At 38.0% G+C, this 22949-nt stretch overlaps 1 protein-coding gene across 1 annotated transcript in view; it reads right to left on the reverse strand.

Annotated features, from left to right (window-relative positions):
- Positions 1-255: 255 nt before the first annotated feature.
- The window catches only part of MOSPD1 (motile sperm domain containing 1), a 28115-nt gene continuing 5421 nt past the window's right edge, over positions 256-22949 (reverse strand). The window contains exons 2-6 of the mRNA XM_004379646.2: positions 13238-13492; positions 13050-13125; positions 11284-11501; positions 4981-5142; positions 256-2652 (exon numbers count right to left, since the gene is read on the reverse strand). Coding sequence (XP_004379703.1) covers positions 2621-2652; positions 4981-5142; positions 11284-11501; positions 13050-13125; positions 13238-13391 — 642 coding nt within the window. The 5' untranslated portion in view covers positions 13392-13492 and the 3' untranslated portion in view covers positions 256-2620. The remainder of the gene's footprint in view (positions 2653-4980; positions 5143-11283; positions 11502-13049; positions 13126-13237; positions 13493-22949) is intronic.

A 22949-nucleotide genomic window follows, 5' to 3' on the forward strand; every position in this document is an offset into this window, starting at 1 on the left:
GGGTGATATCACAACAGACCCAACTGAAATTAAAAGAATCATAACAGAATACTATGAAAAATTGTACTCTAACAAATTTGAAAACCTAGAGGTAACAGACAAATTTCTAGAAACTACCTACCTACCTAAATTAACACACAGAGGTAGAACAACTAAATAAACTCATAACAAAAGAAGAGATTGAGAAGTTAATTTTAAAACTCCCAACAAAAAAAAGCCCGGGCCCGGACGGCTTCACTGGAGAATTCTACCAAACTTTCAGAGAAGAGTTAACACGACTACTACTAAAGGTATTTCAGAGCATAGAAAAGGATGGAATGCTCCCAAACTCATTCAGTAAAGCCAGCATAACCTTGATACCAAAACCAGGAGGGAAATGGCAAAATGAATTGCGGTACCACCATACAAGAAAATAGTATGCAGCTGTGATGAAAAGAATGAAGTACAACAGAGAAAATGATTCTGGGTTTAGAAAAGCTAGGTGCAATATAGCACAGTATATAGTACATGTTACCTTGTGTGTATAAAAGCAGAAAAATAAGAATATATATTATAGATTTCTTTGAGGCATGTGACTACTACCTATTGAAAAAGTTAAAGAAATGAGTTAACTCCCTTGGCAGATTTAAGAAAACTCAAGACATTTCTGGCTCACCTACTTCACTGTTCTTATTTTTGCTATTTAACAAACAGGAATAGGAGAAAACCATAGGAAATCAGGGAGCTAGAAGTTGGAACTCCTCAGAGATAACCCAGATAAAATGTTTAAATCAATGTGAAACTCAGGTCTGCATTTTCTTTTATTTTTTTAAGTAATTTCTGTCCTTTACAATGTATTCTCTCACGCACACACACGCGCACGTACTTGCACACGTGCACACTCACACGACGTGAGATGGATAGAGAAACAAGGATAGCTTTCAAACACAGGATTTTACAAAGTTTAAAGTGGATTATATTTATGTGCTTTTCAGTCATTACACAATGTACAGATATGATCCATTTAATGATTTATGCTCCTCAAATGGTTAAACGATGAGGGTTTTCTACGAAAGAGTATACATAAAAGCTCTTTAGAAGCAAAGTACTGTTTCCTGCAAAAACCAACCTCAGGCATACATTCTGTGTTTACATATATTCTGTGAGAATATTACAGTCGCAGTGCATAAATTCATTCTGTAAAAAGATCTGGAAGATGATTTTCAAGAGACTCTTAATGCATTGTGCTCTCAGATAAAAAACCTAAGTCAAAAGATTAGTTACTGTGATAAGTTAAAACTGCATATATATATATATATATACATATATATACACACACGTTAGATATATACATATCTAACATATATATATATATATATATGCTAGAGATCAGAAGAGGCTATAAAGAAATGTAAATAGTTGTGCTTAGGGACTTTTTTTGGTAAAGTTGTTTTAATAATAAATAAAAACTTAAAAAATGTCTCAGTGACTGATACAAAATAGACACAGATATCAAGGATTTTCTATACTTGGCTTAGAGTTTAAAGGAGAGCACTGATCTCCACATAAACCACACAGCATCTGGTAATCCCAATTTGGGCAAATCACTTACAGTCAGTCAGGCAAGGGGCCAGGGAGAAAAGAAAATACCCCCCCATTAACATAAAGCATTATCCAGAGTTAGAGCCAGGATGAACCAACTAGCTAAACGAATGCCTACCTACCTTTAGAACTTTTAGACCAAATAGAGAGGTTGCCCCATTTCTATTGGGTTTTTATAAAAACCTACATGCTTGGTGTAAGGACCACAACCTGTTCTGTAGTTTACCAGGTGAATTAAATATGTCCTGTCCTCTGTGAAACCCTAGGATAAGCATGATCCCCCAGTACCTTATGCTCTTTTTACCCTCCATACAGTAACTGTAAAACTATTCTTCTAGAAACACCATGACAGCTGTTTATAATAATAAGAGAAAATCAAACCAAACCCATTGCCATTGAGTTGATTCCGATTCATAGCGACCCTGTAGGACAGAGTAGAACTGCCCCATAGGGTTTCCAAGGCTGAAGTCCACGGAAGCAGACTGCCACATCTTTCTCTCACAGAGCGGCCGGTGGGTTCAAACCACCGACCTTTTGGTTAGCAGCTGGGTACTTTAACCATTGCGCCACCAGGACTCCTTTAATGATAGAGGACAAGGTATAATTTATGTAGTTAACATTAATGCTTGTATCTAGGAAATAAACGTGATTTTATTTTTAGGCAGGTCGGTTTGCTCTTGTGAGCCTTTAGCTTTGAAGGACACATGATCTTAACAATCAAAGTGAACTAGAAAAAGATGACAAAATAACAAATGTCTGAATTAAAGTCTTTTGCACACTAAGTACAGATATAAAAAGAATTTCTTCAAATAGTTTCATAGGAGTCACTCAAAAACATCCTTGCTGTCTGTAACATAATGTGCTGGAATTCTTCAAATAAAATAATGAGTAATTTAAAATATATATTACACATCTGCAATTATTTTAAATCATTCAATAGTTTGTAGCATGTTAATGAAGTAAAATGGAGATAAAAGGCAGTCCACATTCATGATGTTTGGAAGATAAAATTACTTCACAAGTCAACTGAAATCCCTGCTCATGTTCTAAGTATAGCCATTGTGATAAGACCTAAAAGAAAAAATTGAAGAACAGTAAAAGAAATGCATTTTACAGAATCTTCCATTCAATAAGTAATTGTTTAGACCTCAATGAGCAAATAAAATACAGCATATAAGCAGGCACTTGACCAAGAACTCAAAGTCAATTTGAATTTAGTTGATATTTTACAGAAGAAATCCAATTTACAGCAAAGGGCAGTCACTGGATAGATTTAATTAAATCACTAATGTCTGGCCATAACTAATTTAACCATCAAATATACCTCGTACTTTATCTGGTCACATCAGCTATAATAATAGCAGACATGCCATTTAAAAGTGTCAGTAAAGCCAGCAGACTTCATCAACAAAAACATTCGAGAGCCTATTTGTATCCCAGGGCCCGAGAGCCACAAAGAGACAGAGGCATAGCATTCCTGCTTCGCTTGCCTCTTCTGAAGAGACTCTATACATAAAACCATAAAAATCTAATAAGACAAGAATATGCAACTCTCTTTTAGCCCAAAACTGAAACCATTCCCAAGGCCAACTCTTCAGACAAAGATTAGACTGGACTATGGGACATAAAGTGATACTCGTGAAGAGTGTGCTTCTTAGCTCAAGTAGATATATGAGACTAAATGGGCAGCTCCTGTCCAGAAGGGAGATGAGAAGGCAGAGAAGGTCAGGAGCTGGTTGAATGGATACGGGAAATCTGGGGTGGAAAGGAGCGTGCTGTCACAGTACAGGGAGAGCAATTAGGGTCACCTAACAACACATGTATAAATTTTTGTAGGAGAGACTAACTTGAATTGTAAACTTCACTTAAAGCACAACAATAACCAAAAAAAAAAAAAAAAAGAATATGCTCAGTCCTGAAGGAGTGGTAAAAAAAAGTGAGTGATGAAGATTAATCACCTAGCACTGACTGGGCAGTCCAAAAAGATGCCCCAAAGAGATAAAAGCTGAGAGAAGCCTTAAAAGAGGAAGGAAAGACATAGAAAACAGAGATGAGATGGGCAGTCATTTCAGGTGAGGGAACAGCAAGAGTGGGAACATGGAGGTGGGACGAGACCTCTAGAGGAGTTTTTCTTTTTTTAATCAAGGATTTATACAGGGAAGCAGCTAGATAAAATTGGCTCAGAGAGCCCTCAAACAGATTGCCAAAAAACAAAACAAAAAACCCAAACCCATTGCCGTGGAGTCAATTCTGTCTCATAGTGACCATATAGGATAGAGTAGAACTGCTCCATAGAGTTTCCAAGGAGCGGGTGGTGGATTCCCACCACCGACCTTTTGGTTAGCAGCCATAGCATTTAACCACTGCGCCACCAGGGCTCTTCAAACAGATTGCAGAGAGTCTTAAATATCAAACTACAGGGTTGTACTTCATTCTGTGGACTACGGAGAACCACTCAAGGGTTCTGACTGGGGAGTCTGGAAATCAGTCGGACAGCAACAGGGTGGATGGTTTTGGGTGAGAAGGAATGGGGGGAAGAAAGGACACAGACAGAAGGTAGGGAGACAATTTAGGAGACATTTTGAAATTTAAAAAAAAAAGAGGGGCTAAGGAACACTGGGAGAGAAGCACTGAAGAGCTGGCATCTAAGAAGAGGTGAGCAGAGAGTGAATATGAGGAAAGAATCACAAGCGAGCATTTCATTCATCATCATAACCCTAATCTTTGACCTATAGTAGGCACTGAAGAAATGTTTGTTCAAGTGAACTAATTAATTACAGTAAAACCTACAAAAGTTGGAAGCTGTGTAAGGTGGAAACCTGTGAAAGAAGGAAAATGCAAATATTTTCCACTAATAGAGAGCAAAAGAAAAGTGGTAAGACTGCACCCTGTCAGAGGCAGAAAACTTGCGAGACCCAGAAAAACAAGGCTGTCCCATCGAGTTACAGCTCTCACAGGTTTCACTGTCTACGATTTCTAGCCACAATGACTGAAAGGAAAGAATGATTTAACAGAAAATGAGAGATCTGGTTCAAAGAGAAAGGTTCACAACGTTCATCTTTATCACTGTAGGCACTTTGTCTAACAGCTTCCTAGGATCAATTCCTAGAAGTAGAAATGCTGTATCACGGAATATACAGTTTACATTTTATACATTTCATACCATTTTAAGTCCGCAAAAGGAAAATAATTGAATAAAGACAGTATTAGATACTAGATATATAAGCTGAAAGGAACTAATAATGTGGGCCAAAAATTAAATCTTAAAAAGTGTCTTACTTGAACATGCTTTTGAAGTAACCTGTTTTTCAAAAAAAAAAACCCACCACCACACCACCACTGTCAACCCACAAACACTAGACTATAGCTACCACCCAAATGCATCTTGCAAACACTTACCTAAAATGTAAGCAGCCACTAATTTCTGATTCACACTTAAGTGGAGGTAGAGAGGCACCAGCGATTCCACATCCCCCAGTGTAGGAAGCATCAGGGCTGCAATGCACACCACTCCCAGGAAGACAGTTAGTAAACTAGGGCCTGAGGAGACAGTTCTGTTTTCTGCAAAAATATAAAAATCCTTGAGCTTGCTTCTTGAAACAACTTAAGACAAAAGGTGGTTGACATATACTGTCCACCACTCACCAGGATTCTGGTTTTCTCTCATTTCTCTGACCCCTTCCCATCACCCCCATGTCTGCTGGACTGATCTGGAAGCCCATAACTCAACTGCTCCGAGTCATTACAGGATGGAATGTTGAAATGGCATTGTAAAATATAGTGAGTCCCTACTGAAAAGAACAGTGGTCACCAACCTTTTTGCCCCCCACACATACACCCTAATCAGTAGAAAGTGTTCTAGCATGTATTATCAATATATGCATACTTATAAATTATATACACGACTACTGTACTATTAATATGCTTCATGCAAAACATACAAATAGAATTGTAAAATAATATGCTAAAATTAAATATAAACTGAAGCTCTGGTATTTTCTTCCTGTACCCTAATGGATTGCTGGTGTGTATGCCGTTTTTTTTTTTTTATTGTTGTAGTTTAGCTGAAGTTTACATTTCAAGTTAGTCTCTTATACAAAAATTTATACATACATTGTTATGTGACTAATTGCTCTCCCCATACTGTGACAGCACACTCTTCTTTTCCACCCAATTCCCCATGTCCATTCAACCAGCTCCTAACCCTCTCTTCCTTCCTGTCTCACCTCCGGACAGAAGCTGCCCATTTGGTCTCTTGTATCTACTTGAGCTAAGAGGCACACTCCTCACGAGTATCACTTTATGTCCCACAGTCCAGTCCAATCCTTGTCTGAAGAGTTGGCCTCGGGAATGGTTTTAGTTCTGGGCTGATAGAGAATCCACGGGCCATGCTTTCCAGGGTTCCTCCAGTCTCAGTCAGACCATTAAGTCTGGTCTTACCAGAATTTGAGTTCTGCAACCCACGTTTCTCCTGCTCCATCAGGGACTCTTTGTTGTGTTCTCTGTCAGGGCAGTCATTGGTGGTAGCCGGGCACCATCTAGTTCTTCTGTGTACCCCATTTTTTGAGGATCACTGCACTAGAGCACCACTACCTTCTAGATCGGTCTCCAGACAGGTTTGGTTCCATTTTTGAAAATGTTAAGGTGCCAAAAAGATACCATTTGAGTGCTATACAGCTGCTGTGAAAATTCTTGCTCTCTGCTCTACCCCATTAATAGCAAAGAAGTAAGAAAGCAGCAGAAACATTATCTGGCAAATAAAGTTCCCATAAACTTTGTCATCAGGCCTGCTATTCTACAGTTCTGGCTGTATGTGTACAATATATATAACCGTATTTTGAAGAAACCCAATAACAGCATTTTCCATTATATGGCTTTTCCCACTACCCTTCCTTTCATTAAAAGGAATAGCCAACAGCAACACAAACTTTGAAGTAATGCTGTTCGTTTTATCATTAAATGCAGCTTTTCTAAATTATTAATAACTTAATAATCACCAAAGCCTGATAGCTGGAAACAAATTCCAATTTTATAGTGATTATTTCTTGTGATGAAGCAATACCGCAAATACTTAAAAGAACAAGTGTTATTTGGGTTAATAAAAAAAAGCACTTTTATATTTATGTTTGTTGCAAGAATGAATTTTCAAGGAAAACATCATGACAGTCACACTGCTCACCGCAAACCCACAATAAAGGTAATTTCAAGGAATGTTTAGTATTAAAAGAAATTTCAAAAACATTTGTATAAATGCCTTGAAAGTTTTCAAAATGGAAACAGCTTTTTGTCCTGGCGCTACATGATTCTTATGAAAAATTTTACAAAGATATAGAAAAAGTAAAGCTTCCTCGGTAATCTTACTTTCCTAAAGGCAATGCTGTTAACAGCTTGGTCTAGATCTTCACAGATTTTATAAATGCCCATACGAACATGTACAATATTTTTTTTTGCACAAATAGGTCCATATTATACATACTGTTCTGTATATTTTTTCTCACTTAGAAATATATTTGAACTTCTTTCTATATCAGCATATAACCATCTATCATTCTCTCAGATCCTATTAAATGCCTGCCCGGTTTTCCATCTTATGGATATTCATAATTTAATCAAAACCCAATGGATGGACTTTGGGGTCATTTTCAGTTTTTTGTTATTATAAACAATAATAAAGAATGTAATTTTCTTAAGCCAGAGGGCACAGACTCAAACATTCATAGCAGTTCATTAATAATGTAATTAAGACAAATCCACTAAGACACAGCTGTATCATTTAAAAGATCTTTTTAATAACCTGGGCTTTCTTGTTTTGTGAAAGGCTACTTAGTGGGTCTCTCTTAGTTATATTTCTGTTAAATGAAAACAAACAAACAAACAATATACAAACTTGTATTTATGTACATGGACAAGGTGTGGAAAGCAACATGGAACACTTATATAAGTGGATTTGTTAAGTGTATGAGATTATAGGTGCTTTTTCCTTATTTTGAAATTGTTACTGCTATGTCTTTTATATAATAAATTCAAGAAAAAAATTATTATTTTTACTGACACTCAATACATTTTAAATCCAAAATTTTCATGATGTATCCTTTGACCATTTTCCAGCTAACAGTGAGTCTCACAACAATGCTGTACTTCTCACAATATGCTTTTGCTGAAACGTTTTCTAAGCTAAAGACTTGTAAAAATAGTGACATTTTAAAACCTTGTAGAAAAAAAATTTCAGTTTGTTTCCACGTTTCTGTTCAGAAAAACGTAATGATAAGAGAAATCTTGAAATTCCACATACTGGAAACCACAAATAATTATTAATTTAATAGAAGTTAAAAATATCACTATGTCAACATAGACTAAATCAGTCATCATTATACTCTCAAAGAAAATTTACTGCTACATTCCCAAAAACATTGGGGTAACTACCCATAAACGGGACATGTTGGCCAAGACTGCTGATGGGGCTCTACTGTGGTGTCGCCCTTACTCTAGAAAGTGGCAACAGCCACAGCAGCCTTGTAGGCCAAAGAAAATCAATCCAACAGACCCTTACCAAATGTGAAGTCCAGCCTTCCTAATTCAGCCCATTCAACACACATTTACTGTGTAACTACTCAGGGCCAGGCACTGTGCTAGGTGCTGAGGAAATAATGGTGAACAAGACAAATAAGGTGCCTGCCTCCGAGGAGCTCTGACATGAATGGCTTAGAGACTTTTTTTTTTTCAAAACAGAGACCACCACAGGACATTCCAGTGTGAGCAATCCTCAGTTATCGATCTACTCCAATTTTACAGTCAGAAGAATTCTCTAATATATTTTAGATACCAATGATTCATTATAAAAATAAGAATAAAAAATCCCAATAGACATTGTAATTATTTAGCCCTTTTAAGGATTTTCACCTGAATTCTAAGAAATTTTGAGAAATGCCAAGCGTGTTCTTCCCTTTTGCAAAGGTATTTGCATATTTCATTATAATACTTTGTCTTCTCGAGCTGCCCTTCGAATTCTTCTGTTCAGCTCTTTTGCCTACTCATTTCTTCCAATTGCTTTAGCTACTCAACATTCAAGAGCAACTTTCAGAGTCTCTTCTGATATCTATTTTGGTCTTTTCTTTCTTTCCTGTCTTTTTAATGACCTTTTCCTTTCTACATGTATGATGTCTTCCATGTCGCACCACAACTAGTCTGGTCTTCGGTCATCAGCGTTCAAAGCATCAAATCTATTCTTGAGATGGTCTCTAAATTCAGGTGGGATATACTCAAGATTGTACTTTGGTTCTCCTGGACATGTTTTAATTTTCTTCAGCTTCAACTTGAACTTGCATAGGAGCAATTGATGGTCTGTTCTGAAGTTGGCCCCTGGTCTTGTTCTGACTGATGATATTGAGCTTCTCCATCATCTCTTTCCACAGATACAGTCAATTTGATTCCCGTGTATTCCATCTGGTGAGGTAAATGTGTATAGTACCTGTTTATGCTGTTGAAAAAAGATGTTTCCAATGAATAGGTTGTTGGTCTTGCAAGATTCTATCATGTGAATGGGGCATCAGGATTGGAGGGAGACTCATTAACAACCTGTGATATGTAGATGATACAACCTTGCTTGCTGAAAGTGAAGAAGACTTCAAGCACTTACTGATGAAGATCAAAGACTACAGCTTTTAGTATGATTACACCTCAACACAAAGAAAACAAAAATCCTCACAACTGGATCAATAAGCAACATCATGATAAACAGAGAAAAGACTGAAGTTGTCAAAGATTTCATTTTACTTGGATCCACAGTCAACACCCATGGAAGCAGCCGTCAAGAAACCAAACGATGTATTGCACTGGGCAAATCTGCTGCAAAAGACTACTTTAAAGTTGAAAAGCAAATATGTCACTTTGAGGACTAAGGTGCACCTGACTCAGTCCATGGTGTTTTCAATTGCCCCATATGCATGCGAAAACTGGACGATGTATAAGGAAGACCGAAGAAAAATTGATGCATTTGAATTATGGTGTTGACGAAGCATATTGAATATACCATGAACTTCCAGAAGAAGGAACAAATCTGTCTTGGAGAAAGTACAGCCAGAATGCTTCTTAGAAGTGAGGATGGTGAGACTTCGTCTTACATACTTTGGATGTGTTATCGGGAGGGAGCAGTCCCTGGAGAAGGACATCATGCTTGGTAAAGTAGAGGGTCAGTGAGAAAGAGGAAAACCTTCAATGAGATGGGCTGACACAGTAGCTTCAACAATGGGCTCAAACACAGAAACGATTGTGAGGATGGTGCAAGACTGGGCAACGTTTCATTCTGTTGTACATAAGGTCGCTATGAGTCGGAAGCGACTCGACAGAGCACCTAACAACAACAATATACACGCACACATACACATGTATTTACTCCATATTACAACTAAACCTTAACCCTCATTATTCTTGGCTATTAAACCAGTCTGTTAAATATAAGAATGAGCTCCCATGGCCACGTTATTTTAAATTATGAATTTAATGTCAAAACCAAATATTCATTATATCACCTTTCTCGTTCTAGAGGAGGCATTTAAAAAGGGGAATCTTGCATTTCATAAATAAAAGAGTCAACTTTGCAATATTGATCTGACTTCAAAAGACGTTGGACAGAAGTTCTCCTTTGGCTTCAAAGGACGAAAAGCTAATCCTGTCAGTTAATAACAGTCACTGAGAAGAAAACAATCTACTAACTACTACCTGGGTAAGGCCTAGTCTTCTATGTTTTCCTGGTGATAAAATGTTACCCCCAGAAAATCTGGGCACTGCCTACACGGACTGAGAAGACACTTGGCTAAAGTAAATCAAAGAGGCATTACTTTCTGTCTTATTTAAACAATCTATGATAAACAAACTGATATGGATCCATGAATTAATGTAATGACAAGGAGATTGTTAAAAAATCCCTCAAATCTTATGTTACAATTTCAAGGACAGCTGCTATACCACATTCATATATCACTATCAGAAAGTTTCCATGTATTTCTATGGAAAATTTCATCTTCCTCCTTTTATAATAGGGTTGGGGAGAAATAATGAGAAGTTAAGAGGGAGGGGGAATGACGTCCAAAGAGTTGAATATGAGGATAGTGTCAATGTTGAAAGAATATATCGTAACACTTCTGAATATCTAAGCTGGAAGGAAATGAGGAATGGAGAGGGATTCAATTAATAGCCCACAGGGGATATTATAATCTACTTAGTTTAATTAACTTCAACTTTAATGAGATTTTTTTTTTCAAAATAATATGAACAGTGCACTAAACTTGGTCTATTGCCAAACACAATCTCTCCTCCTTCAAACTAATTAAATGAGAAAGGATATAGGAAAGTCACAGAAACAAAAGTATGTTAATTGCCAAATTGTACTAGCGTCATAGCATGGCGCCTGCATTCTCAGATTTTAAAATATATATACGTATTTAAAAGGTGATGGCAAGATTTGCGCCCTCTCTGTACAGCCTAGTCCAGAGAGGGGTATCCACTCCTCTGAAAGTCGAGCCCTAGACCTCTTGCTCTATTTCAGGTACGTGATCTGTAAGTTCAGTTTTCAAGTGGTTGAATAGGTTGAGTAGGTTTAAAGTGGCAGATTATTTTTCTAGTACTTATTCTTAGCTCCCTGATTATTTTAAAGTCAGAAACATGTAAGACCTCAAAAGGGCTTTCAGAACAACCCCAAACTACCTGGTTGACACGACTGCTCAAAAAATAAACTTTCTGTTAAATGTTCCTTTATTCTTTTTTCCTCTTCTTCCTTTTGTTGTTCTTTTGCAGATGGGAGAAGAGTAGCAACAACCTCTTTCCTTCCTAAAGCCTTCCTCTGGCTTTGCTCGGAAACTTGGAGACGGAATTTGTCTATTACACCATAGTGACAGGATCGAACATCTCTATGACGAATCACACTGGAAACATCAAAAAAGAACAAATGTGCTTTAGATTTCTGGGCACCTGTCAATCAGAGTGCAGCAAGAGATTTTAATACAGTCAAATAATATTAACTGGCAACCCAATACTCAAGTAACAGGAATTTGCTAATGATGCTAAAAAAAAAAAAATCACAGTATAACACCCCCTCCCCAAACGAGTAATTCTGATACATTTGACGAAAACCACATACTCTAAAACAAATAATAAAGGTCTTAAGTTAAAGAGTGACAGGTAAAAAAATTCCTTTTAGCAATGACATTTTTTCCTGGACATCTGTGTGCAGCAATATTTAGTAAATGGGAATATATGAAATTGGTTCTTCCCCACAAAAGTCTCAGAAATTTGTACTGTCATTTATTTTTCAAGGAATAAACCTCATCCTAGACTTAAAATTGAAATCCATGCACACAGGAAAAATAAGCAATTGAATAAGGAATTAATCCATTATGACCAACACAACAGAAAGCTAACAACACAACCCCTCTACATGAAAAGAAAAAGTATAAAGCACTGGAATTTTTATTTGCATTATATGCAATTCCATTTATTTTACTTTGTTCTTACCAGAGGACGCAAAACAATTGGGTCAAAGGTAACAACACATTTATTTGGCAAGAGACGATTATTTCTTTGGAATAGTCCTTGCTTATTGCGTACTAACTCAAAATCAAAAGAAACGAGCACTGAGATGGTGTACGTTTTGTTACGTATATTTTCACCACACACACACAAAATTTTTTTTACAAAGAAATGTGCAAAAACAGTTCTCAAAGATACTTCATTTTAGTACTTTGAGATAATGAAATGTATTCAAAAGACTTCTGCATCTTGTCCTCATGGAAGATCTACACGAGCTCAGTTTACTCAGTAGCTTAAATGAAGGGCCAGTCAAGAGATCCATCTGGTCACCGCTAGTTCTAAAGTGAAAATTAAATATGAACAGCTTGAAAAAACAATTATTTATTGACACTCTAAGATGAAATTATCTGGAAGTGCTCAGATAACCTTCTACCGATGAGTAGTTACACACTTTGCTTCCTGTTTGTATAGATTAACTTCCAGGCTTATTAGCTGAATGATTTCAGATGAACTTATATTACCATTGTTATGAAGAGTGTAGTGTTATTAGTTTCCCAAATGTCACTATAATAGCAGGATGCTCCAAAGAAAGCTAAATTCCCTATTACAGCTAGAGAAATTTAAGGGAGTAAGTCACAACTTTACTTTCATAGATACATATACTTGCTACGACTAGGAAGTACAACAATGAGGAAATGTTCCCAGAAATACTAACATAGATATTAGCTTCAATATAATTAAATATTATAAAGTATTTGGTTGACCTGTTTAGAATCTCTTAGGAACGTCTTAAAAAGAATTATGGTAGACTTAAACTTCCAGCAAAAACCCAAAATATAATAAATGCCTATGTGGAAGCAGCTTCAAGAAAGGATCTTTTTCATGTTAAAAACATAAATATTAACACACTTAAAACAGGTTACCAGGAAGTGATTTTGACTTACATATCCACACAACACTGAGGCTTTACTGCACCTGCAGCATCAACGACAACATACTTATTTGGAGTAGTACACAAAACTGAAAGAAAAAGTCACAATGGCCATTAGTGTTTTAAAACAAAATTAGTTTCTACAAGTCTAAAATTAGTCGGGACTAGTTAAAACCCTTAAAAGAGACCTCGGAGACTCACCTTTGAACTTTAAGGCAAACTCATAGGGATTGTATAGAGTCAACACTTGCTTATGTGTTGACTGATCATCTGCATAAAATATTAGCTCCGTGGGAAACACAAAAACAGGAAGATTTCCTTCCACTAATTCTGGTTGTCTTTTTGGTTGATGCATTGGCACTGAACCCCACTTGCTGCAGCTTCTGTTTTTACAGTCTCAAATCTATTCTGGACTTGTCTTAGCTTCAGTTAAAAACTCCAAAGCATTTTGGCAATCTAGAAAGAGGAGGAAGAGAGAAAGCAAAAAGAAATTATGCTCAGTTTCATTAATCTATAGTCCTGCCATCCATTAGCATGCCTTCAAATAGGCCTCCAAATCATTTAAACATGACTTTTGACTTTTCCTCTTGGCTTACTTCTATAGCTTTCACCAAATTGTGCAAAAAAAAAAATTTTACACGTGCTCCTTTTCCATTCATGATTTCGACTGATGATAAATTGCATAAATACTGGAATAAAGAAGGCTTTCTACCTCAAATTAATGACCTGCTGTTAAAGGGCTGATGAGATCAAAGGGACATCACTATTTTTAAACCTTCAATTAAAAAAAAGTAGACTAAATTAAGTGTTGCCATAACTGAATTTTAAGTGAGCCAATCACAATTCTTAAACAATAAAAAAGATAAAACAAGGGTAAGTTTCCATGGTTTATGGGAGAAAAACATGAGATTCACTTTTCCATTCATTTCAACAATGCTCTATTTAGTGCCTTCTGGCAACATGGGTGGGAGAGTTCATTTAATCTTTTTTTCTACCGAAACCCAAGACAAGCTAAAATATCTTGAAAGGAAGCTGAATATCCAAATTTGCTTTGCATTTTCTATGAAAATTCAAAGTCGCTAAGTAGGCTTTGGCATGAGAGTGGCACACAGTACCTCCTCCTCTCCCACATCAAGTACGCAGGCTTGGTGAGAGCCATTTTCCTCCAACTTCAGAGGCTTTTTTGGATTCTTTCTGGGCTTCTTGAATATATTCCAGATAGCTGTTGCTGGCAGAAGTCTGACTGATAAGTACAATGTTTCTGTTTACTTCTTGATCTAATTTTAATCAGCAACGTTCTTACTTAGCTAGCTGCCCGAGTGGGCTTTTTTTAAATAAAATGCAAAAGCTAAAACATACAAGCACAGAAAATTTCTGATTTTCATTCCGTGGATCACACCTGTAAAATAGGCTTTTAAAAAAACCCCGTTGCCGACTCACAGTGACCCTATGGGACAGAGCAGATCTGCCCCACAGGGCTTCCAAGGAGTAGCTGGTGGATTCGTACTGCCGACCTTTTGGTTAGCAGCTGAGCTCTTAACCACTGAACCACCAGGGCTCTGTAAAATAGGCTACAAGCCATTTAATACTTGAAGCTCAGGTTTTGACACATTCAGAGAGAAATACAACAAATATATTGTTTGGTTTTACCAGCTATAGGGACTTATGTGCTCTGATTGAGGCCTTTTCAGCTTTTATCAAATAGGATAACTACCGTACAATCACGTATTCAAATTTTTATTCTTCTTTCAGCTGAAGGAACTGACCGGAACTATGTCAGAAGCTGAGAAGATACACAAAGATGAATAATGTCCAGGTCCCGCCCTCAAGAAATAACAAGTCTAATTGAAGAGACAAAGTAAACAGTTAAAGTACCTGGATTATAATGCATAGCATACCATGGTATGTAAAGTGGTAGGCTATCAGAAGACTATAAGACTAATTCTACCTGGGAGAGAGGCCAAGCAATGACATTTAAGGTGGTCCTTAAAGAAATAAGGAAACCCTGGTGGCGCAGTGGTTAAGAGCTACAGCTGCTAACCAAAAGGTTGGCAGTTCGAATCTACCAGGTGCTCCTCGGAAACCCCATGGGGCAGTTCTACTCTGTCCTATAGGGTCACTATAAGTTGGAATCGACTCGATGGCAACAGGTTTGGTTTGGTTTTCGGGTTTAAAGAAATAAGGGCACACAGGCATGTGTTGTGGGCACAGGAAGGGCATTCAGACCAAGGGAATAGCATAAGCCAAGGCACAGAAAGGTACAGACAAGGGGGAGCACCGGGGAAGGTACTAATCCACAGGCTGTCTCAGACAACCATCCTACTTTTTATCTATGTACTTTATAGTATGCATGTAGTTCAGAACAGTGTTGGTTTTCTTTGCATTTTTTAAATGTGTTAAAAGGGCCTTTAGAGGTCATCTGTGACTATGGGCATTTTTATTAGCAATAATAGCTAACATCTGTAGAATTCATAACAGATTATAAACTTTTTAAAATTACGTATATAGAATGATTTCTGTATGTAAAGCTACATACAGAATATATGATATATGTATGTATGCATAGCACCTACTGTGGGCCAGGCAATGTTCTAAGTGTTTGCTATTATTATTAATGATGAAGAGACCAGACTGAGCCAAAAAACAAACAAACAAAACACCAAAGTCAGCAGGCCTCCTGCCTCCTGCCTCCTGGTCTAATATTCTTTTCACTACCATACCCATTGCTGTTGAGTCTATCCCGACTTATAGTGACCCTATAAGATTTCCAAGGAGCAGCTGGTGGATTTGAACTGCTGAACCTTTTGATTAGCAGCCGAACACTTAACCACTGAGCCACCAGGGCCAGGACAAAGAAATTTCAGAAAAAGATTGTGCTATACTAGCTTCAGGCACAAATGATGCTCTGGATCTCTTTCTTTTGCTAAGAGCCATATGTTTCTATTTGGATATTGTGCTTTCAGGAGTTTGATATGTATATATATTTTCAACACAAAAGAATAAGCTATATAATTACTTTCTTAGGAAGCTTGATTATTATGAATAGAACATTCAAATTTGACATCACTTAGTAATATTTACCATCTCATTCTAAAACTATGTTAAGATGAAAATTTAGCTTATGATAAAATATGGCATCTCTGATTAATATATGGATTATTCAATAAATGTTGGTACAACTGGGTGTCCATCTAGGAAAAAAAAAAGTTGAACTTACCACTCATGCCTTATACCAAGATAAATTCCAAAGGGATAAAAGCTTTAAATGTAAAAAATAAAACTTTTTTTTATAATCTCAGAGTTTAAGGGCTTTCTAACAATGACATAAGACTAGACACCATAAAATAATAATAAATACATATTTTTTTAAAAAAATTCTACATGGCAGAAAACTTTATAAGGCCAAAAGAATATTTGCAATTCATATCATAAGCAATACCTAATTTCCCTACTATATAAAGAGACACTACAACTCATGAAGAGAAAGTCCACCAACTCAATATAAAAATGAGCAAAGGATATGAATATTTCATAGAAAAGAACATACCAACTTCTCCTAAACTTACAAAAGGATATTTAACCTCATTTACCATAAGAGAAATGCAAACTAAAGCTACAATGAAATACAATTTTACGTGTCAGGTGATCAAAAGCAAAAGTCAAAATGTTTGATAGCATGTGGTGGGCGCGATCAGACAAGTTCTTACACTGCTAGCGGGGCTGTGAATTGGCACAACCACTACACCTGGCAAAACTAAATGCACGTGCTTTCTGATCCAGCAATTCTACTTCTAGGGATTTACCCAACAATACGGATATGTGAAATCACGTGTGTAAAAATCATGTACATAAAAGGCTTTCTTTACAGCATTGAGGATTAAATATTTTATGTGAAGTACACAGAACAAAGCTTGGCACTCAATAAGTTAGTTGTTGTAGATAGCAAAAGATTGGAAATAGCCCAAATATCCATTAATAGGGGGTTCATTAAATAAAGTATGGTGTAGCCATTCCGTGGGATACCAGATATCTGTCAAAAAGAAAGAGGAAGTTCTTTGGGTAGTGCAGATATAGTGTAGTGTTGAGAAAAGCAAGGTGCAATGCAGTGTGTAGAGTATGCTACTATTTATATGCAAAAGAGAGAGAAAAGAATATGTAAACCTGTTTTCTTGGGTATGGATAAAATATCTCTGCACGGATACCCAAGAAACCAACAACACTGGTTGCCTCTGGAGAGAGAACAGCGTGTGGGTGACAGGGGTGGGAGGGAAATTTTCTCTGAAGAGCCTTTTGTATCTTTTGAATTCTGAACCAAGTAAATACCTATTCAAGACAATCCAATTAAGTAACTCTATTAGGGTCTATTTTGAAAAAGATGCCAATTTTGAAACATAAGAGGGAATTTAGAAACAATGGGTGAAAAAATCTGTTAACTAACTTACCCTCTAACAAGACATTGAAAACCTTCCACTATGTGTTAAATAAAATGAGTTCAACTATTTAAAATAATTTTACATGCAATAGAAACTCATTAGAATGAGACTACCAAAGGTAGGAAAATATCTAACCCCCATACAACTTTCTGTGATAAAGGTGTGTGAAATGGTTCATAAATCTGGCTACGGAAGTCAAAATTAAGCACCCAAGTGTTAAAACTCTCGGTTCAAACTTGAAGAGTGGTTTGTCCACACAGGCCAGAGCAGACACTTTACAGGCTTGGAATGATGCCTTCATAGAAATTTCTATTCTTTTTATTTTGAAGTTTTCACTTTAGGATTTGAATATGAACACAGTTTATAAGTAATAAGCTGTCAATCTCCTGGTAGCCATTTGTTATGGATTGAATTGTGCCCCCCAAAATTATGTGTGGAAATCCTAACCCGTGTTTTGAAATAGGGGTTTTCTTTTTGTTATGTTATTGCAGTCATGCTCGTGCAGGGTGGGTTCTGAGTTATAAAAAGCACAGAATGGACACACGAGAGACACAGGGGAAGACAGCCACCATGTGAGGATCGTCTACAAGCCAAGGAACCAAGGAACGCCCGGGGCTACCAACAAGGAAGGAATACACTCGGCAGAGACCCTGATTCTGACTTTTAGCCTCCAAAACTGTGAGAAAATAAATTTCTGTTCTTTAAAGCCACCCACTTGTGGTATTTGTGTTACGGCAGCACTAGCTAACTACGACACCATTAAAGAATTGTTTAATCATTTTGAGCAGTTTATTGTTATTTCTTTTCATAGTCCCTGTCCCCATTTATCACTTATCTTGGCTAAGATTATAAGCTGCCTTCTAAACTGCAGCCAGTGGAAATTCAGGAGGAATTAGCAGTAGGTCACCAGAGCAATATTAGCAATGCTGCCAACAAACATAATGCAGCATAACACCTGCCTTTCATTGATGGGTTTCTGGAGGTGAACGCGTTCTGTTTTCTCCAGTCCATACTGCCAAATGATCAAGTGCAAAAATCCTGGGGAGAGATTATATACTAAGCCAGTAAACCCTTACTGCAAATCGATTTATGAGGTTGCTTTCCAAAAGTCAAACACCCACAAAGACAAAGAATGTCAGCTCCCGACACCTTTCATTTTACCAATGAGGAAAGTCAGCCCAGGATGGCCAAGTGACGTACCCAAGGTTATATAGTACAGGGTACTGGTAGCAGAAGTCTGGTCTCTGGCTTCACACTTCCTTATACAGTAATCATCTCCTCTGTCTCCCAATTCACAAGTCCTGCCTCCCTGATGACTGACATTCATGCCCTCACCTCTAGAAAATGTCCCTGCTTTTCAAGTTCTCAAAGGATGATCCAAAATCAAGTCACCAACAAGTATGCACTGTCTTGATTCCTGTCTTTCCTTTTCTGTCTTGTAAAGAAAAATCAAGAGACAATTTTGCAATTTCATTAAGGTGTACACACCTGCTTTACCTGGTGATAACATAGTAACTATGGCTGTCAGTAACTAGTCCAAAAAAAAAAAAAAAAAAACCCATTGCTGTCAAGTCAAATCAATATTTGTATTAACTGTTTAATGAAAAACTGATTTTCTCTGTAAACCTTCATCTAAAGCACAATAAAAAAAAAAAAAAAAACCCCACATTGCCCCTGAGTTGAATCCCAACTCATAGCGACTCTATAGGACAGAGTAGAACCGCCCTATGGGAGTTCCAAGGCTGTAATCTTTATGGAAGCAGACTGCCCCATCTTTCTCCCACAGAGCGGCTGGTGAGTTCAAACTGTGGACCTTTTGGTTAGTAGTGGAGTGCTTAACCACAGAGCCACCAGGGTTCCAACTATTAATTAGGGCATGAATAACTGAGGCTGGCCCCCCTCTTCCTCTCTGCACACCAAAATTTTACACCTTCTTTAAAGCCTAATTCAAGTTCCACCTCCCCGCAGCCTTCCTCAACTACTCTGGTCTTCGTAGACCTCATCAATTTTATTATACTATTTTAAATACTTACTGTATGGATTGACTATTTTAACATTTGTTCTGTGTGGGTTAATTCTGACTCCCAATCAGATTTCAGGCATAATGCCATATATATATATATTTTTTTGCATCTCAAAATGGGTACTCAGCAGGCACTAAACTTCTCAACTAACCTACAGGTGTCCACTAAATACTGTCTCCACCACAGGAGAACATTCCTTCCCATAGCTGAACACACTTTTACCGGAAGAGACAGGCAAAGGATGCCAATGAAGAGGAACAGTAAATCTTAGGTGGCTGCTTGCCATGGGGAAAAGGAGAGCAGAGATCATCAGCACTTCCAACCGCGGCCCCCTCCATCCCTTCCTGTCCCCCTCTCATCTCCCTGGTCTTACAGAGAAACAGTGCAGATGGGAGCTGGTGATACAGGAAACTGCCTTGTCCTTTTCCTCTGTACCAAATGCACACAGGCAGCAATCGTTAAGTGACATTCTAAAGGAAACCTTATGTGTGCACACCACCTTGTGACCACTTTGCAAACTACTCCTCCACAAAGACAGGCATAAACAGACTGACATCTTCACACATGCTTTTCACTGCCAGTCAAGGGAGACCAGTGCCCCAAAGTGTAAATATTTTCTTTTTCCTCATTTTGGATTGAACAGGAAAAAAAAAAAAGATAAGACTGTGAGATAAACAGGGGAGTTTCGGTATCTTTCACCACTACAGATTTGAAACTTGGGGACTGTTAAATTGCATAGAAACCACTTTAAAAGTGTATTCTGATTTACTCTGGTAGACATTTGTTGTTAACCTGCTGTCACGTCAATTCCAAGTCATAGGGACCCCACATGACAGAGCAGAACTGCCCCATAGGGTTTTCTAGGCTGTAATCTTTATGATGCAGGTCACCAGGTCTTTCTCCCGCAGAGCCACTGGTAGGTTGGAACCGCTGACGTTTCGGTTAGCAGCCAAGGCTCCTTGATAGACATTTACCCTTCCTTTTTTTTCTTCTTGGAAGAAGGCGCCCTGGTGGCACAGCAGTTAAAAATGTTTGGCTGCTAACCAAAAGGTCAGCAGTTCGAACCCACCAGCTGCTCCATGGGAGAAAGATGTGGCAGTCTGCTTCCATAATGATTACAGCCTTGGAAACCCTATGGCGTAGTTCTACGCTGTCCTATAGGGTTGTTATGAGTAGGAACTGACTCAACAGCAACAGGTTTGGTTTGCTTTTTTGTTTTCAGAAAGAGGAGTCCCTGGGTGGTGCAAATGGTTAAGTGCTCAACTACTAACCAAAAGGCTGGTGGTTTGAACCCATCCGGAGGCACCTCAGAAGAAAGGCCTGGTGATCTGCTTCTGGAAGGTCACAGCCATGAAAACCTTGTGGAGTGCAGTTCTGCTCCGACAAACATGGGGTCTCATGAGTTGGAGCTGACTTGACGGAAACTGGTGGTGGTGGTGTTTTGGAAAGAGGATGCTGCAAGAAGCTCCTTGAGGATTCTTGCACTGAAGTGGTTCAAAGTTTGAACACAGTTAAGGATAATTCGAAAAAACAGCCTTCCCCAGAAACTAGTGACCCATCTGCCTGGCTACAGTGTACTACCTGCTACCTGTCCCTCTTTACGCTGATAGAGTTTCCAGCTCCACCTGCAGGCCACCCCCTTTTATCTGCGTACAAGGTTTATCTCCTTCCTCCACACTGGGTACAGCACTTGCCAATGACCAACTAAACACGAAACTATTACAAGCAAGTTCTTTCGCTTTAGTCTCGATAGCATTAAACCCTCTTTTATCCTTCCCAATTTATAAACTCAGATCTTCCTCTTTGAATTTCTAGTATCATCTACTAGGATTCTGAATGGCTGGTATGTTCTTAAGGAGCCTGGTAGCACTGTAGTTAAGTGCTCAGCTGCTAACCAAAAGATCAGCAGTTTAAACCCACCAGCTGAGAGAAAGATGTGGCAGTCTGCTTCCATCAAGATTTACAGCCTTAGAAACCCTATTAGGCAGTTCAACTCTGTCTTATAGGGTCCTTACGAATCGGAATTGACTCAACAGCAGCATATATGGTTTGGTTCAGTTTGTTTATGTTCTTAAAGTCAACTCTTTCACAAGTGATGTTATAATGTTCACTTTATATTCATTATATCATTGCTTATTATTAGGCAATTTTGTTTTTATACATTTTCTAGGTTTTTGGTATAATTTGATATCTTACTAATGGAACTGAGTGTTATAAATGATATACAGTGATAGGCTATGCCATATTCAAGATGTAAAAGTTGAGTAGTGTACATTTTAAGATAAAAAAATCCCTTATAGAAGCCAGCACAACTTGTACAAGCAAAGGTCATGGAAGCTCCATAGACACATCCAAACTCCCTGAGGGACTGAATTGCTGGGCGGAGGGCTGTGGGGACCATGGTCTCGGGGAACATCTAGCTCAATTGGCATAACACAGTTTATAAAGACAATGTTCTACATTCTACCTTAGTGAGTAGCGTCTGGGGTCTTATAAAGCCTGTGAGCAGCCATCTAAGATACTCCACTGGTCTCACCCCTTCGGAAGCAAGGGAGAATGAAGAGAACAGGATACAAGGAAGAGATTAGTCCAAAGGACTAACGGATAACAGCTACCAAGGCCTCCACCAGACTGAGTCCAGTACAGCTAGATGGTGCCCGGCTACCACCACTGACTGCTCTGACCGGGATCACAACAGAGGGTTCTGGACAGAGCTGGAGAAAAATGTAGAACAAAATTCTAACACACACACAAAAAAGGCCAGGTTTACTGACCTGAAAGAGACTGGAGAAACCCTGAAAGTATGGTCCCCAGACACCCTTTTAGCTCAGTGGTGAAGTCACTTCCGAGGTTCACCGTTCAGCGGGGGATTGGACAGCCCCATAAAACAAAACGGGACTAATGAGGCACAGCAGTGCAGGGACAAGGACTAGAAGGCAGAAGGGGACAGGAAAGCTGGTGATAGGGAACCCAAGGTTGAGAAGGGACAGTGTTGACATGCAGTGGGGTTGTTAACCATTGTCATAGGGCAACATGTATACTAACTGTTTAATGAGAAACTACTGTGTTCTGTAAACCTTCATCTAAAGTGAGAATAGCAGCACAACTGGAAGAACGTAATCAATGTCACTGAATTGTGCATGTAGAAATTTTTGAAATGGTGTATCTTTGGCTATGTATATTTTCACCAAAAAAAAAAAAAAGGTTGAGAAGGGAGAGTGTTGACATGTTGTGGGGTTGTTAACCAATGTCATAAAACAATATGTGTACTGTTAATGAGAAACTATTTGTTCTGTAATCCTTCACCTAAGGTACAATAAAAATAAAAAAAATCCCTTATAGTGATGTCTTTTTAAAAACATTTCATATTCTGATTCACAATGGCTACTTCCAGAGAGATGAGTTAAAAGTAAGGAGCGATGGGGTGGGGAGCTGGATTTTTCTCATTATAAGCTT

The sequence above is a fragment of the Trichechus manatus genome, unplaced genomic scaffold (genome assembly GCF_000243295.1).
Source record: "Trichechus manatus latirostris isolate Lorelei unplaced genomic scaffold, TriManLat1.0 scaffold00066, whole genome shotgun sequence".
Lineage (NCBI taxonomy): Eukaryota > Metazoa > Chordata > Mammalia > Sirenia > Trichechidae > Trichechus > Trichechus manatus.